The sequence below is a fragment of the Protopterus annectens genome, chromosome 1.part2, assembly GCF_019279795.1.
Source record: "Protopterus annectens isolate FY-2018-M chromosome 1.part2, PAN1.0, whole genome shotgun sequence".
NCBI lineage: Eukaryota > Metazoa > Chordata > Ceratodontiformes > Protopteridae > Protopterus > Protopterus annectens.
The window spans coordinates 511595786-511614862 of NC_056727.1; the positions used below are offsets into that span (position 1 = coordinate 511595786).

General features: G+C 37.1%; 1 protein-coding gene across 1 annotated transcript in view; it reads right to left on the reverse strand.

The window, feature by feature from the left end:
* Positions 1-17797, reverse strand: part of LOC122792374 (phosphomannomutase 1-like) — a 76629-nt gene extending 58832 nt beyond the window's left edge. Inside the window, exon 1 of the mRNA XM_044060162.1 lies at positions 17707-17797. Within this exon, the coding sequence (XP_043916097.1) occupies positions 17707-17797 (91 nt within the window). The remainder of the gene's footprint in view (positions 1-17706) is intronic.
* Between the last annotated feature and the right edge of the window lie 1280 nt (positions 17798-19077).

Below are 19077 nucleotides of genomic sequence, written 5' to 3' on the forward strand. Positions count from 1 at the left end.
GCATGGAAACACACACCAATATCTAGGAACATCATGTTGGTGTTGGGCCTTTCATTCACTGTGAGCAGGAACTTGATCATTTGTTTGGCAAACAGCATCTCAGATGGATTGGGGTTTGCCTCTAACAACATACACTGTGGAAACAGGCCAACACACAGGAGTGGGATGTGCCTGACCTGACTACAGACTGTAAGTGCTGCTATACTGCATTTGGAGTAATGTTGGTTTAACAGGGTGTGTGTGGATATGGCTGTCCTACATGTTTACATACCTGTCATGTCAGTGCTATGTTAATGAGGGGAAACCCATCTGTAGGGCCATCTGCAGACTGGCCAGTGTGTGGTGCCTTTTGTTACAGGTGTTACCCACAGAGCACCTATCTGTGAACTGCAGAAGGTAGTGTGAGGATTGCAGTGTGTAGATGGTGACATCCATGAGAGTTACTGACTTCATATCCCTCATAGGACATATGGTGCAACAAACTCTGTTATAACAGTAAATGTATGAGGTTATCACAGCAACATGTCAATATTGGCCCTGTGTATGTGCCTCCAGCTACAACCCTGACAACATTTGTACATATGTCATACAGTAAGGGGTGCATATGTACTGTACACCATAATTAGTGACATCATATCTGATAACAAGCCAGTGAGATATCAGATTGCTACACATGTAATGTCTAGTAGGGGTTATATTTGATGACATAACTTGGTCATTCAGTGGTTGTGTGTACAGTACTGAGGTCTGTGTACTTATGGTGATTGTCGGCAGTGTGTGGATTGTTAGTATGTACTTTGGCCTGTGTACAGACTGTGGTAGATGTAATTGTTCTTGGTCCTGTTGTATCTGATGTTACATGCTGCTCCACTGTATGTTACCCTATTGGCTTACATGTTTGTAGGCCATACATGCACATGTCCTATAACACAGACAGGCAGCAGACCAAACTGTGCAGAGCCCCAGCATATGTAGGATTAGTGTGTGGGTGACACATATGAGGTTGGTGTTGTACAGATAGTCCATATACTGTAATAATATGCTAGCATGCCATATCTAGCTGTGGCTGTGTTCACATTGGTTGTGGTGATGCGCTTACACACAGGTGTATGTTACTCTGTGCTGTGGCATGCCTGTAGAGCCTGCTATCTATGTGCAGGTACATGTGCATTCCCCCATAGGAAATGTAGGCCAGTGTTGAGCCAGTCTGCCTGTAGCCTTCACAGTGCTTTGTTACATGCCTAGCAGCTTAGTGTACTTACCCAGTGAGATGTAATGTCCAGTTACTTGCCAGATGTACTGCTGCCAGGTCACCATAACAGTCATGTATGTCAGACAGAGCAGTGGGATGCTGTATAGATGTATGTCAATATCTAGTGGGTGGTATGTGGCCATGGCACCTCCTTACCAGCGGTTATTATGTGGCAGGACAGACAGAGATGTATGAATGCATAACCTATGGGGCAAATGTATACCAGTAGTTACATGTTATACCCATCTGTATGGCTGTTAACATCCACATTGTCAGGTCTTTTCCACATGTCTTGCACTAAGGGGTTATGTGTATACCTCTGGACTGTCCAGAGTGTGTCAGACTGTCCACATATATTGGCAATTATCTCTGTTGTAGTCCACGGGAGCATTATGTGCTAGCAGTGGTACTGTTCTATGATGTCCTTAGGATGTCTGTCATTAGCCAATGGCACACATGTTAAAAGCAGACGTGACCTCCCACACACACCATGTTTGTGAAGACAATCCCTATTACAGTAGCAATACTCTACAAATATACCTGCTATACATACCTGACATCCCCTTGCACTATGAATTTGGGACTACAGGGGCTGAGGTAGGGCTACACTTCATGTTCAGGACATATGGTGATGATATATGTACATATACTTATCCAGATATATATAGACATACAGATGTACAGATCGACATACATAGATGGATATGTATATGTACATAGATATACAAATAAACACCCAGATATATACATATACAGAGCAATATATGTCTACACATATACAGATAGAGATACATATGCACATATATGTATAGATATCTACATATATTTTGACAGTAGTAGGTATATCAGAATAGATATGTATGCACATATAGTTATTGATATCTACATATATACCAACATAACAAGGCATATCTGTACACATAGGTTGTGCTATATATACATATATCTATATATAACTATCCGTATATCTATGTATACATATATCTATATATACATATACGTATATGGGAGCGCTACAGAATCCTGAAAGCCCAAAGTCTTGAAGACCATCAGGGTGAGCTGCCTTAAGTTATATGGATGTACATTACCATACAATCCACCTTGGTTAAGTGCAGGCCTATTGCCACTTGCCATACAGACTGTTCTGTATGTTAGTGTGCTTGTGATGGTGCCAGGTGTGCCTTGTTATGTAACAGTTACATCCCAGTCAACCGAGGTCTTTACCCCCTAGGGATTGTCTACAGAGTGTAGATAGAGGCTGCTGATCTATACACCTGCATTACTTACCATTGATTGTTTGGTACCCTGTGGCCAGTCTTTCTTTACTAGTGTACTACTTGATGGCCTTGGCCTAGACAGCAACATTTGTTAACTTTTCCAGACTACAGTATTAGTATAACTGTTTCACAGTTGCATTACTCAGTGTATATGGATGTCCATGTCTAAACAGCTATATGACATTGCATATACAACTGTAATAGTATAGAAATAAAGCTTTCCCATTTATGCACACCTGTGTGTGGTGTTATATCCTTTAATATCTCTGTGGATATATGTTGCAGGCAATGAATATTATTTGTATGGGTGGCTCATACAGTCTCCACTTGGTAACATGTCTCTCAAGTGTACCTCATTACAAGGAACGTACCTCATTTGGGGTCTTAAAAAGTTCATGTTCCTCGAAGTTCCTCAAAGTTCTACATTGAAAGAGTCTGTCACACATTTAGTGTTAGGAATATTTTAAGTGAAATCCATGGTAAATAGAAATTAATCATATTAATTCATTAAAGGATCTTCTTTATAAGTAAAACCAGCATATTTTAACCATCCTATGACCTTCCTAGTTGAAGTTGTTAGTAAGCCATTAGTATGTGTTCCACATTTTACCCATTTGTTCCACATTATGAAGGCAAGTGTTCCTCATTTTGGTGATGGAAGGTTGAGAGCTATGGTTGGTAAGGTGGTAACTGTAGGAATAGTGGCTGTTGCATATATATATGTAGCTGCATATATGTGTCTGTGTATATGTATCCTAGGGATGCCCATGTCATGTCTGGTCCTGGTTATGGAATCTGCAACACTTGGTAGTGTATTGCAGGGGGGACGTGTTTGGCTGTGGGGGGTATACCTATTCATACAATGCGTATATTGTCTGGGGCCTCTTGACTCCATTAATGTTGCATGTGGACATATATGTTTTTGTTATTTCCCCATTGTTATCTACAGATGTTTGTCTGTATATATATATATATATATATATATATATATATATATATATATATATATATATATATATATATATATATATATATATATATATATATATATATATATATATATATATATATATATATATATATATATATATATATATATATATATATATATATATATATATATATATATATATATATATATATATATATATATATATATATATATATATCTGCTGACATATATATATAACCTGCCGTATATATTTAGACATATAGATGTAGACATACATATCTATAGATGTAGGCATTTGCATTTATATATATATATATATATATATATATATATATATATATATATATATATATATATATATATCTGCATATATAGATATGTTGTATCTGTTTATATTTACACACAAACACACATAGATCTAAATGTTGGAATACATTCTCTGTACTGTTGATTGAATGGGATGGATGATATGCTTTTGAAACATCAGGGTTGTGTATATCTGACATGGCTTAGTGGTAAATCACTTTGGCTATGGTATGCAGGGTCCTGGGTTTGAGCCTTGCAGAGGCTGTTTATTTTGTTGCTGGGCAGAATACGGGCCATTGGATACAGAGTGATTAAGGCACTTTAAAGCAGTTGTAAGCGGGTTTGCGCAGAGGTAAGCACTGCTAACTTCCAGTTACAGTTTCTTACACTCAGTTAGCTTCTAAATTGCTTAACCTGTGTAGGCATTGCTTACCCCTGTGCAAACAGGCTTAAACCCACTTACTGCTGCTTAAAAGCGCTTAATCCTGCTTACCCTGTGCTAATTTCTTTAAAAGAAAAGAAAAAGGGGTTGATCGGAAAGTGGTGAAAAAAGGGTCACAAAGGGGGAAGGACAGTAGGGAAAATAGCCAGGGATGTGCAGGAAGGGTGTAGGAAGGGTCCATAGCTGCCCATTTCTTCTACAGCAGCAGCTGTGCATATACACTTATTTTGGAGGTAGCTTTGGACACTTAAACCCCTGGGAGGGGGTGAGGACACCAAATATATGTTGTGATGCCAATTAGACCAGATTACATGTGCCCAGTGGACATGTGTGAAAAATGGACAGCTATGTATTGGGCAATATTTTTTGTGGGAATAGATTGCCCTTTTTTTTTCAGGTGAGAGTGGGATGTTGGGGAGGGGTAATAGGTATATTTGGGGAAGTAGGTTGGGTAGATTGACAGACAAGACTAACAAGACACATACAGGGGCATTATTTGACACATGTGGGGGGTAAACACCTTGATGGGGAGGGGTATTGGGTAATTGGAAGCCCAGACGCCCCCTAGTGGTAACAATGGGACTGAGGTCCCCACCCATGGGCAGTCACGACTGCACCTTCACAGTCTCGAAGGTGGCTGTGCTGGGGGCTGAGTCACAGAGCCAGTCTGACTCTCTAATCATGACACATGGCCCACGAGCTGGCGGAGAAGTTCACTAAACTGCTGGTTGATCTCTCTACCCACCATGACCCCAACAGCAACAGGTGCCTGTCCACACCCACTCCTGGGGGTGTGAGCCTCTTCCCCTGAGGTTGTTCCAGCCGAAGGTGGTGCAGGACCAATGGACAGGGAGATCCCGGGTTGGGCCCCAGACATGCTGGTGCCCGGTGCCAAGGCCAGCTGAGGTGGGACAGGTGGGTCTGCTTGGACCGGCCTTCCCAAGCATGCTATAGTGTTTAGATGTCATCATCAAATGTGGGTTAGTAATAGTCAACATATTCCAGGGTTAGGTATAACAGCATGCACAAATATTCCCAATTAACCTAGACACCAGATACAGAACAGTTGCATAGCAAACAGAACACAATCATATATGGGACCACAGTGGTAATAAGAACAGCATGTAGGTGCATTGATGGGGCCATGCCACCAATGTTGGAATAATTCCATATTGCACATGCATGGGGACCATTAAAATAGTTATCAAACAATTGGACATTATCAGAACATACGTGTCACTACATACCAGTTGGGGTGGGTATATTGATATGGTGGAGGGGGAGAGAAAGATGTCAATTAACAACTAGTATATTCCTGTAGTCCACATTACTTTCCTAGTCAGTGCTGTTATCTGTACCTTACAAGTATTACTACAATACCCTATAGCCTTAGTTTGGACAGTGATATGGCTGTCGTCATCATTACACATGAGCCGGTTTTACCTGCAGTTATTACCTCTTACCTGGTATACCTGTGGAGGGAATGTTTAACACTAACTGTTTCTACACATACTCCCAGATTCCAGGTTGACGTTGTGCACATAGCTATCCAACTCTTTCTGCACAAACTCTGGCCATGTGTTGACCACATGCTGGTGTGCCGGGACATATCTAGAATATTGCCCTCTTCCACCTTTAGTGACCTGACACACATATACATACTTTCCTATACAGTTATATTATGTAGCACAGTGTGGGTGACTGTGACCAGTGATACTTTATTATTCAGAGAAAATGCAACACTCACAATTCCCTGCAATACCAGAGTGAACAGTACCAGTACAGGTTACAATGGTCTGTATTTCACAGCACAATGTTTGTATCCGACTTACCGGTGGGAGCAATGTTTATTAGCACTACCTGACTGTTGTCACGCAAAGTTCCAGATTACACATTAGGAATATGCACACACATCACACTCTGTTACTGTACACACTCTGGTCACAGCTTGACAACATGGGAGTGTAGATAGGACATACTTGAAATATTACTCTCCTAACAGTTTCAGGGGGTGCTACAGTGACAAGTGTTTTCTCATAGATGTTTGGAAATCACTTGTATTCCCTGTTTGCTGGCTAAACATCTGGGATCATCCCACAGACTGACCAGGTGGACAGGGGGACAGGCAGCAGATATGGGCCTATATATGGACATTCCATCCTCATCTGTACAGTTGTGGGGTATGATTCTGTATGCAGCCTACTTCCACTCCCAGGATTCAGACAATGGCTGTGTCTGCTACAACATAAACACTGTCCATCACAGTTGTGTCTGCTATATAGATATTGCTGTATATCTCCTATCTGCTTTCTGTCTTATTAATCCCCTGTGCATTTGCATTCTGACCATGTATTACAACACTCTTATACAGAATTCCTAGACAGTTATATGTTGTAGGACAGTGTGGGCAACAGTGATGTGTAATACCTCATTATTCAGCGCAACTGCATATCATTCTTGTATTTCTGGGCACAGTGTTGGTATCTGACAGACTTGTGGGAGGAATGTTTATTAGCACTACCTGAATGTTCCCCCACACAGTACCAGATTCCACATTACTATTATGCACATACATCTCACTCTGTTACTGTACAGACTCTGTCCACAGCTTGACAAGTTTGGGTGTAAATGGGACATACATGCCTTCTTACTCACATAAGGTATTTGGGAGTTGCTAGTGTGCCAGCTCTGTTCTCATAGATGTGTGTCAATCAGTTGTATTTCCTGTTTACTGCCTATATGCCTGGGATCATCCCACTGATTTCCCAGGGGAACAGGTTGATAGGCAACAGATATGGGCCACTTTACTGGACATTCTGGACATATCTGTACAGTTGTGGGGTATTATTCTGTATGCAGACTACTATCACTGGCAGGATTCGAACCATGGCTGCATGTGCTAAAAAAACAACAGTTCACATCTCAGGTGCATGTGCTACTAATTTTGTTGCTGTCTGCATTTTCCCTGTTTACTGTCTATGTGTCTCTCAGTTGTACTAACTGGCCTCTGGGGATTACACCTGTCATATACAGGCATTCATACACATTCAATTTATGGTGCACAGTGTGGGTAACAGAGTGCTTAATACAACAGTACTGTTACATGATTTCAAATCTACATATGATACCAGAATATGCACATGCAGTCCAGCAGTTAGACCTGTTTTGTCAGACTATTACACTTTAATTGACATACAAACAATATGAGACTTTTCCTGCCATATTCTCTAGTGTATGCAGTACTTGCCTTGAACAATACAGGTTTTATACAGGCACTTATTTTACTACCACTTTTATTTTTATTTCCTATGACAGTAAATGCATGAGTATTACTGACTTGCCTCATGTTGCAACCTTGCCAGGTGACTGATGTGGGCCTCCTGGTTCGAGGCCCACTCCATTGCAGCTGTGGGGGACATAAGAGGAATTTTTAGCCATACCTATCCATGATATACCTGAGCTGGCAATTATTACACACATACTGGGGTGATGCTTACACATTGCTGGAACATCCCCTGCCACTCTAGCCTCTTGGAGCCACTCCTCCAAGAGGTCCTCCTTAAGCCGCTTCAGGTCGGCATAGTGGTGCCTGACCTGCTCACCAGTTCGGGGTATGCCAGTGGCACTGGTGAGGTCACAGGCGAGAAGGTCCCAAGCCTCCGCCTTATATTGGTAGCCCTGGTACTGGCCCTGCAGCAGTCTCTGATTATGGTCTTTGACAAGGAGTCCTGCTGTGACCTTGGACTCCTGGATGCACCAGCACTGCGCCCAAAAGCACACATCTTCTCCCATTGCCGCCATAATGCCTGCATGGGGTAGCTACAACCAGTTATGAGATGTATTACCGTGTCTTAGGTTTAAGTAGGGCTGATTTCCCATACTTTTACGTGATTGGCTGGTTTTGAAAAGGCTATGCTATGGGCAAACCTGCTTACCTATAGCTGGCATAGTTTAAAGCGGTATACCACTGGGCACAATGGGTTAGCTGGCCTACACATTGCTTACACCTCCTATGCTGGCCTGTGCGATGTTTAGCATTGCTTATATTAGACTTTGCATTATAATTCCTTTTTGGCATTGAGTTATTGTTCATTACACCTTATATGTATGCCTGGTATCCATGATTAATGTGTACGTACATTCTATGGGGTCCTTGTGTTTTATTGGGGACTTTAACACTCTATTACAATTACACCTCACTTCTGGGCTTACTGCTGTACTCCAGTTCACATATTTATGTTATTTAGTGGGTTGTATACTGATTCCTTTCACAGGCTCAGTTTGGTTTTACTATGGTGAGGACTTGTTTGCTAATACCTCATTCTTCTGTATTTCTATGTTGGCTTGGTGGTTAACTACTGTGACTATGGTGTATAGGGTCCTGAGTTTGAGACCTGCATAGCTGTTGATTTTGTTGATGGGCAGAACAAAGACCGTTGGATACAAGAGTGATTAAGGCACTTTTGAGCATTTGCAAGCGAGTTTGCATGGGTTTGCGTGATGACAAGCACTGCTAACCTGCTGTTACATCTGCTTACAGAGAGTTAGCTTTAGAACTGCTTAACCAGTGTAGGCATTGCTTACTGCCATGCAAATGGGTTTAAGCCCACTTACTAGTGCTTAAATATGCTTACTACTGCTTATTTGTGCTTAAACCTGCTTACTAGTTCCTTATTCATTATGATATTGATACCACACATGTGCATTTACTGCAGTACTCCAGTTAATAAAACTATTGTTATTTAGTGGGTTATGCAACATAAATATTACTCATAACATGCTTTGCCATGGCAAATAGAATCTGCTGCAGTGGGACTTGAACCGGGAATGCCTGCTCATAAGGCGAATGCTCTGCCCACTACACTATTGCTATGCTGCTTCATTTGCATATATCTTCCTTGTTATCCTCTTCGGCCATTTAAGCTGCATTAACCATAGTTAAGTGATGGGCACATCTGCGGTGGTGGTGCTGCAGTAGCATTGTCGCCTCACAGTAAGACATTGCCCTGTTCGATTCTCAGCTAGAGCATCTTCTGTGTTGAGACATGTGTGAATGGGCGTACCTTCATTGAAGGTTGTGCGTCAGGACCGGCAACTTGGCACATAAAAATCTACTGCCAATCATTAGCGGACCGGAGTTCCGCTGTGGCAACCACTAACCGGGAAAAGCCGAAAGACACAACAACAAGTGATGGGCACATCCATGCACCTACGGTTAGCTTTAATCGGATTTTTAAAAAGAAATTTAGGGGTTTGTTCATTTAATTTATGTATACTGTTACTGCTGTACACAAGGGGGACTGTTGGCGGGGATATGCGGATACCTATGAGTGGTCTCGCTCATTTCCTAACCCTTTCTGCTGTTCTTCATTGTGGGGTTGTGTATATTCTGAGAGCTCTGCTCTCAGACACACCCCTGCACTCTTAAATGCTTCATATAAGCCTAGGAGCTCAGGCAGCGCACCTCATTACTATGCATGGCGCGCTGCCATCCTGCTCCTACACGGCCGCCACCATGCAGGACTAAGCTAGTCCTGCACGGAGGAATAGTATATCTGGGGGAATGTATTTTGTTACCATATATCATCCATGTATAGTCCAATCAACTTTTTTAATGCTGCTACAACCTTGCTTTCTCTTTATATTGAATTTTTATGCCCATTGTGCACTTTTCCAAACCATCATCCAGTAATTTTAATTGCACATATAACAGTTGATTTGCACAAAATCCGTCAATGGCTTCTTCAGCTTTTACATTTGATTTTCTGAGCAACCTACTTCTTATGCAAATGCTATATATATATATATATATATATATATATATATATATATATATATATATATATATATATATTTATATAGATAGATATATAGACAATTCTGTCTCTGATTAATAACCACATAGCTCTTCAGTTTCACAGTCATGTGTCTTTATCAAATTAAGTCACACATGTATCAATACTTTCTTCTGCTCCATATTTTTATATTTTTCACTTGACAAGTTGGTGGCGTAGGGCAGGTTCATTTTTGTTCTACAATGCCTCCATAGTCAATTATTATGCCTACAAAATCCTCTTTCTAACAGAAATATTTTTGTTTCCATCTTCTAGACAATATTTCAAAATTTTCTCCATAGGTTTCTCTTCATAGTTTTTCAGGCAGTCTATCCATCAGATCAAATCTATCCCTTAAAGCTGTTTTTTGCCACCACTACCTATTCATATGAAACATTGTAACTCACATTTAATTGTCAAGCCAGAAGCATGGCATATCAGGCTCAAATTCACTCCAAAAATGCTCAAAAATGATCACATAAGCACTAAAAATATTTATTTAGTGCTTTCATTCTACCTGATATAGAACTTCCTGGAAATCACGCAAAACCAATGTAAGTTCCTTATATATTTAAATCATCACTGCCCAGTAAAATATCTGAGACAAAGTCACCAAACCATTAAAAGCAATTAAAAAAAACATGATAATTAAAAACATATTAACAAAAACAATCCTGAAAAAGACAACATTCAAACATAATAGTACCATTTCCATCTACATTAACCCAAGGGATTTAATTTTTAAAATACAACTAATCGGGAGCATTTCATTAAGTCCGGGAGCTGTCCCTGCATTTAGTTTGAGTTGCCAGAAAAGCTCATGGATTTCCAAAAATAAATAATTTGCCCCACCTCTTGGATTATAGAAAGGTTTTTCAATCCCATAGAACAAATAAAAATGATCCGGAAAATCCTTAGTATGTTTCGCTAGAGCATTATTCAAGTACCCCTTTGTCATACTATGTATGTGTTCATATATCCACTCCTTGAATGATCTAATAGTCTACCCAGAATAAATCCCAGCATACTGTTGGCATATTGCAGCATACCCCAGACCCTTCATGTCTCATTTCAATCGAGCATTGGTCCTAATCATACCTTTATTAATAACAGTGCTACCTCCCTCAGAAATATATTTACAATAATAACAGTGGCCACATTTTAGGGTCCCTTTTCTAGATATTATTCCCATTGATGTATTATAGCTGGTACAGGCTGCCAAATTCTTTAAACATGTCCCTTTCATTGCTACAAATTTTGGGATCTGACCAAGCTTGTTGCCAGTCTCATTAAAGTGCTTGAATATATCCCAGTGTTTCATAATATTGCCCTTAATGACCATAAAACCAATACCAAATGTTATAAATGCTGTGGAATAGGATGATGAGACCTGTTATGTACCCCTTTGATTACTAAGCTTACCAGTGGTATCATAACCCAACAAAGCACTACATATTTCTGTCAAGCACTTCTGTGTTACCTCATAAATAATATTACTGGCCATTATATTTCCAAGTCTCCTCTATTAATAAACATACCCTTCACCTTAATACATCCATATCCAGAATCCTCTATGTCTGAAACTATTCTGGCAGCTCATACAACCTGTCCCTTAACCACAGCCTTTTTCTGTATAAAAAGATGGCAATTGTTAAAATGTAGCATAGAATTAGAATAGGTTTGTTTCCTATAAATACATTATCTAAATTGTTTATTAATAATGGCCCTCCTGATTTCACTATCTAAATATTGTAACATATAGAAATATTCTATGTAAACTTAAGAAAGGATATTGTACCATTAATACAGCCCAAAAATGTATCTATGTTACTGGGATGATTAGTCCAAAAAATACATATATCATCCAAATATTGGGTGTATAAAGACCATGAGCTTGCATATTCAGAATTAAATCATACAACAACTTCTTAGGCAAAGAAATCTGGACAAAGCTATAAGTAACAGTGGTACAAAGGCCCAAAAATAGGGACAATTTTTAAATATTGCTCTTACAAACTTAGAAAGTTTACAGAATGACAGGTTTTGCATTGGTGTGAATTTTCTGAAGGATATGAAGTCTGAAACTCAAATGTCTGTCATTATTTTCTAACTTCAGTCTTTAATGATTTGCCATCATTTTGCCAGAAACCCACAATTTTATGAAACATGGACCAAATATATGAGGTACAATCTGGACATTCTATGAAAATATGTACAGTTGACAGGATTGAATTAAATACAAAATTTTCTCATGTAGCCATCACAATATTTGCAAATATTGGAGCACAAACTGCATCCATTGCCACATCTTCTTTTTGATAATAATACATAACTTCAAAGTAAATACATAAAATAAAATGAAACTAAGGTTAATTTCAGAACCAGATAAATCAATGTGCTCAATAAGAAATTCTAGCACCTGCTCAAGACCCAACTTATGTGGTATCATGGAAAATAAATCTTTAATAGCCACTGTGACAAATATCACATTCTCATGATAAAATCATGGTTTTACCTTAGTCAAAAATTCCCAAGAGACTTTAACCAGGTGGTCTACTTTTTTCACTAGTTTTGTTAATTTAAAATATATATATTGGGCCAAGGGGTATGTTTTGATAGACCCAACATCCGCAACTGTCTTAAGGGTGAATTCACTGCATCTTTATGGATTTTTGTAAAACCAAAAATTGTTGGCATCAAGAATTGGTCAACTTTTAAAAATTAAAGAAAAAACACTGGTATGCTGACCACCAGAAAGGACCACAAAGAGACTTTTTTAGTGTATACAAGTTCAAGTACTGCTTTTTTCTCTAGGACTTCTTAAGAAACTATCAATAAAATGCAAAGGCAAAACTTTTTATACACATAAAAAACAACTGCAACCAATGAGTTTAAAATACCAATAAGGCAATAAAACAATTAAACAATGAAATGTTCTTAAAATTTTTTTAATGCTTCATGTGATGGCAAGTCTTCTAACCTAAGGAAACCCTTAATATTTACTGTTTAACTACAGCCAGCCTGATCTGCCAGCTGGTTTCACATGTTTCCGCTTGGTTCTTGGAATTACCTCCCCTCTTGTCAAACATTACTAATTCCAAAACTGCAAAAAGACATTTCTTATATTTTACAGATGTACAGGGATGTCTACACAAAGCATAATTTTGATATTTAATGTTAATGCCATAAATATGTTCTTTAATTCTTTTACCCAAGCTTCTAGTGGTCATACCCACATAGAAGCCAGGGGACCCCAAAGACATAGCTACTTAGACAACGCCCTTCATTTTACAAGTATATCTAGCCTTGGCCCCTATAAGATATGACAAATGTTGTAATATTATGTATGGTCCTTCATGAATATACAATATCTATGGGCACTGCAATCATTGCATTTATAAGTACCCACTCATTTGTTGGTAATGGGTACAGAAATTATTTTATGATCATTCTCTAATAAATGCAATCTTTCATATATGTGTGTGTGTATATATATATATATATATATATATATATATATATATATATATATACGAAGAATAGATTTTCTATTGCAACTTTTTAACATTTCTCCATCACCTTGCAATAATTTTCCAATTGTTCTGTATAATGCTCCTAAACATATAACTGTCAATAGACATATTTAAACAAAATCTAGGGGCTGAATTTAATGGAATAAGATCATTTTCTGTACCACCAGAAACTTTCTCTTTACTGGAAAATCCATGCAAAAGAATAGGGCCAAAGTATGCTTCTCATTTAGAACTTACTTCCTTTGCTGTTTGGAATAAAAACTCCCTATTATATTCTTGCTCTACAAACATAGTAGTCCCCATCACAATTCCTTTTCTTTGTTTACAGATCTTAGAATTAAACAGAAAATAATTGTTTTCTCACAATATTTCAAGCAAACCAAAATACAAGTTTACTAAATTATTTTCAATATTGGTATATTTATATAAATAACACCCTATAATTTCCACTCTTTCAGTTTGAGGAATGGAAGTAAAATGAGACACAATATCAACAGTACACATGTGTATTCATTTACTCATGTTGGAGCTTTTCTCCTTGGGCCTCTACTGAAAAGGGATATGTATCCAGCTAGACTAGCCCGGTCAACAAATGTAAATAAATAAAAAAATAAAAAAAAGTTATCACCTGGGCAATATTTATAGAACTCTGAAAAATTCTGGATGTTAGCCAAGAAATTCCAGTAATTCCTAAAGTAAGAAGAATGTTGTTGGAGCAAGGGTTTGAGAATAGAATCTAGAAATAAAGAGATACCCTCTGTGCTGCACCCCAAAGCTGACACTATAGGTCTAAAAGGGAATTTGGTTGGATATTTGTGAATTTCAAGAATGCCAAAGAGCACTTCCATCCAAGGATGCTACACAACCAAAAAACTGTGTAGTTCTAAACTGATGTCACCATTCAGAAGAAACTCATGTAAACAATTTTGTACATAGGAATAACTTTTCTGCACATCTCGCTTACATGCTAGCGAGTACTCTTCTACATTACTGAGTATTTCCTCTATAGCAGAATTGTAATGTGAAACATCCATGACTACCAAACTTCCCCTTGCCAGCTTTCATGAACCTCAAGGTTTTACTGCATTGCAATTCTTTTAAAGCTTTAACCTCCTCATACTTGAAAATGAAAAAAGGCTTATGCACTGTGTTATTTAATAATTATCTAATTTTATTTTCACAAAACATTTCAAAAGTATGAATGGTATGATCGAGACCTGGATCAAACACAAAAGGTTTTTTCAAACTTCGTTTAACATTAACATCTTTTAAAATACACCGTAGATTACGTTTCCTTGTATACAGTTTTAAAGCTAAAATACTGCATGTAACATTGGTTTGGTGACTAGGAGCAAAACTGAAATTATTAAACAGAAACAGTAAGCATTAAGTATTTACTTAGGGACAGAAGACTTGCCATCACATGAAGTGTTAACATTTTTTAAGAATGTTTCTCTGTTTAATTGTTTTATTGCCTTATTGGTATTTTAAACTGATTGCTTGTAGTTGCTTTTTATGTGTATAAAAAGTTTTGCCTTTTGCATTTGTATTGATATTTTCTGAAGAAGTCCTAGAGATATAAGTGGTAATTAAACTTGTATATGCTAAAGAAGTCTTTTTGTGGTCCTTTCTGGTGGTCAGAGTACCAGTGTTTTTGTTTTTTTATTATTTATTTTGTGGTTGGTTTTACATAGGTAAACTTCAGTTTTTAGTTACCAACTTTTAAAAAAGTGATAGTCTTATAAACTTAAAAGCCCTTGTATTGATATGCCATAAATGTCATAAAGTCAATCAATTCTACCATAAGCAATCTGCATTTCATTTTTGGAAACTCTTCATATGTGCCATCATTTACAATAGACAATACTTTATTACTATAATCAATGCTGCTCCTAACCACTAACCCCCATCCCTTATCGAGTTTTATTAACCTGATACTTCTGTTGTTATTTAAAAGCTCTCAAATATCATATTCACAAATATGCTCAAACGGCTGTACAATCGGATTAAGTGGGGGATTAAATGTACTGGGTCTTGATAATATAGACCCATTTCTAATAGTTTCAGTCAAGAAGAATAAAAAAAATAAATAAATTTTCTAACAAAAATCTTCAAAACAATAAGAATTTCCACAATCCTAGCCCTGGCAGAAGGTACAAAAGTGAATCCCTTTGAGAAAATCTCAACCAAGGATTTATGCAATGTCATGCAACTATAATTATAAACGTTAAAATCTTGTCTTTCAGTCATTAAAATAATATCCAGGGATTCCAATATCATATGTGGCTGTGGCTCCCTTCATTGAATTGGTAAAATGAACCCTGGATGTTGGATGCTGATTAAGTCTGTCCTGGTCTTTGCCGATATTGATGCCAGATACTCTCGGATCTCCTCAAATGGACCTGTTCTTCCAAAGGGTAAGCTTGCTCAGAGTCATCACATCCATCAACATGATGTGTATATCTTTCATCTAACATAAATTCTCCAGATTCCGGTACCCATGCCTGTGATCTTGAGGGATCAGGGTATGCCCTACCCTTTTCATAGTCATTGATATCCCATTGTAGTTTGGCCAACTTTTTATTCCTAAGATCAATAACCATGCTATCCATTCACTCAAACATGTTTTTATACCTCATCTGTATTTGTTCAAACAACAGATCATTGATAATTGATGTGTCTAACGATTTAATTTCTGCCACTATATGATCCATTAGTCTCATGTTGTCCTTAATTAATAGACCCATAGGTTTGCAGCCAAGCCTGTCAAACATTGATAATAGTTCTTTATGAAAATCAGAGCCACAAACAAGGCATACTAGGTATTTCCAGCATCTTAACCCCTTTGGGACCCTCCCTAGCTAGATATTCTCATGCAAATAGCCATTTTCAATTTGCAATTTCTTAAATTTGGTTGCAAGTCTATCAAGCTGTTTAAGTTGCTTATCCAAACTCTGCCCTGTATTCTGTAAGTGTAAAACATTTATTACACCCATCCATTATATTAAATGAATTACCTTGTTTAGTGGCATCATCATCACTCACTTGTCCAAAATCATCCCCCCTTCTGTTAGCTAGTAAATCTGCCATATCATAGAACATCTCTTGTGCTGGAGTGATAAATGAAGCTTCCTATTCATTAACTATCCCATTTACATCAAACAGAGACTTACTGGAAACATTAGCTCTCAATGGATATTCGGCTGATCATTCAGGCTGGTGTTGTGTTAGCTACTGCAAAAGCTGTTGTAATAACAAGGCCAGATTACTTAAAGTGGTGGTAATATCTTTACAACAGTATCTGGATACAGGATCCTGATGTGTGCTTGTACTCGCAGATAGCAGTTCACAAATTCACTCCAAAATGTCCAAAAATGATCACACAAACAGCAAAAATATTTTTTAGCCCTTTTGTTCCACCTCATATAGAACTTTTTCAGAATAGTCCAAAACAAACTGAAGTTCCTTATATATTAAAACCACCACTGCCCTATAAAAATCCAGTGCAATCAAAGTTACAGAATTATCCTGGAAGCATTTCCTTTTCTTTAATCTGATTTTAAACTTTATGAGAAGGTGATGACCCAAGCCAGAGTCATCTCCATGTCATGTTTCTCTTTCCGACTGTATTGATGTAGTTTATCTATGACAGTAAATAACATAGTCTAATTTCAATACCGATAGTCTGGTGATATCAGTGTGGGAAAACATTTGTTGGGCTGTTGTAAGAAAGTGTTTCCTGTGACCAGTGAATTATTTTCGTCAAATCTGTTATTTTGTGCCCTTCTTCATTTTAAACACTAAAGCCAAATTTGCCCATTATTCATGGTGTTCTTTGACTACAACCTTTAACATCCCAATCACTTTTATATCCAGATGGTACTACAGATACTCATAAAAATAGTTGTTTCTTCTTTTTGGCATCAGTAGTTGGACAATAAACTTGCCTCACTGGAATGATTATGCACTTGTCTTAGTGTTTAATTGAAATCATTGTATATTTTTTTGTAGTAAGTGAACACTAATTCTGACACCTTTTTGTTTACTATGGGGGTACTGAATTTCATCTACAGGATTCATGCCCAAAGTTGAGATCTGTTGTAAAATTACCTGTTCCAGATTCTACTTTATTATCTGTGAAGAAGTTGATATTCTCCTTTCTCATTTCATCTTTAGCCACATTATGCTTATCTTGGATCATAGTTGTTATGCTTCAAATTCCAATGGTCTATAGTTCTTTGCAGCACTGGTCTTTTGTCTCACACATGAGCACCCCAGCAGACAGACGCCAGCTTTAATTTTTCTGTGTCATCATTACATCTCTTGATACTCACACTTTTCCTCTATTTTTCCCAAATCACCTTCTGACCTAAGGGTTTCTTCTTTTCATTTCAACATGGCTCTGTCTGTTTTTTTCCTGCAGGCTTGTGTTGCCAAACTACTGCAGCAGATTAAACAAATCAGACCTCTGTGGCTGTACCATAAAGGGCTGCCCTCCAAGTTGTAGAACACAATGCTGTCACCAAATAAGTATGCGAATATAGTTCCAAGAAAGTCCAATACACAGTGGCTGGTTCAAATCGTAAATAAATTTAATATAAATCCACAAGACGAAACAAATACCAAAATTCACATAAAAACAATGATTGAGTGCGCTTTCGTCTTCACTATGTAGACTTCATCAGAATCACATATTAACATTGAATGAATGCTTTAAATACCGAACCACAACAGGAATATCATTGGCTAATTAATTAATTATTGCTCAAAAGAGTATTGTATTAATTAATACATCCACAACTGTTCACGTCGTGAAAACAAGACGTTTTACGTAACATAAAAATAAAATGTCTCAATTAATGTTAAAAAATGTATAAGACTTAAGAACATAAAATGAAATGCATAAATCACATAAATCACGTAAATGTCTAATAATCAATCAGGCTAAAAACAATGTATTTCAAGGGTATTACTTCAAATGAAAACCCTTCCAAAATGCATATAAATGTTGCTCAAAATGTTATAAGGTAAAATAATGAGTATAATTGAACTTTGATTAACCTATTCTTTATATGAACACTTGAATAAATATATATAAAGCACAAGCAATAAATTAAAAATATAGTATATGTTATGTTATAAATCTTCAGTATTTAAAAAAATATTATTTTCATTGATGTATTAAAATTGCATATAAGAATGTAGAAATTAAATAATATGATATGATATAATGATAAAAATTATTAAAAATTATTATTGAAAATTATATAATTACAATTCATTATATTAAATATAAATATTAAATATTAAATGTTAAGTATTAAAAATTAGTTAATTATTACATACTTACTAAAATATATGTTAATATTAATAATAAAAATAATAATAATAATAATAATCATATAATAAGAATAATAATTAATATTCATATAATAAAAATGCTCTTTAAAAATACACTTTGAAAACTCTGGAATGTGAATA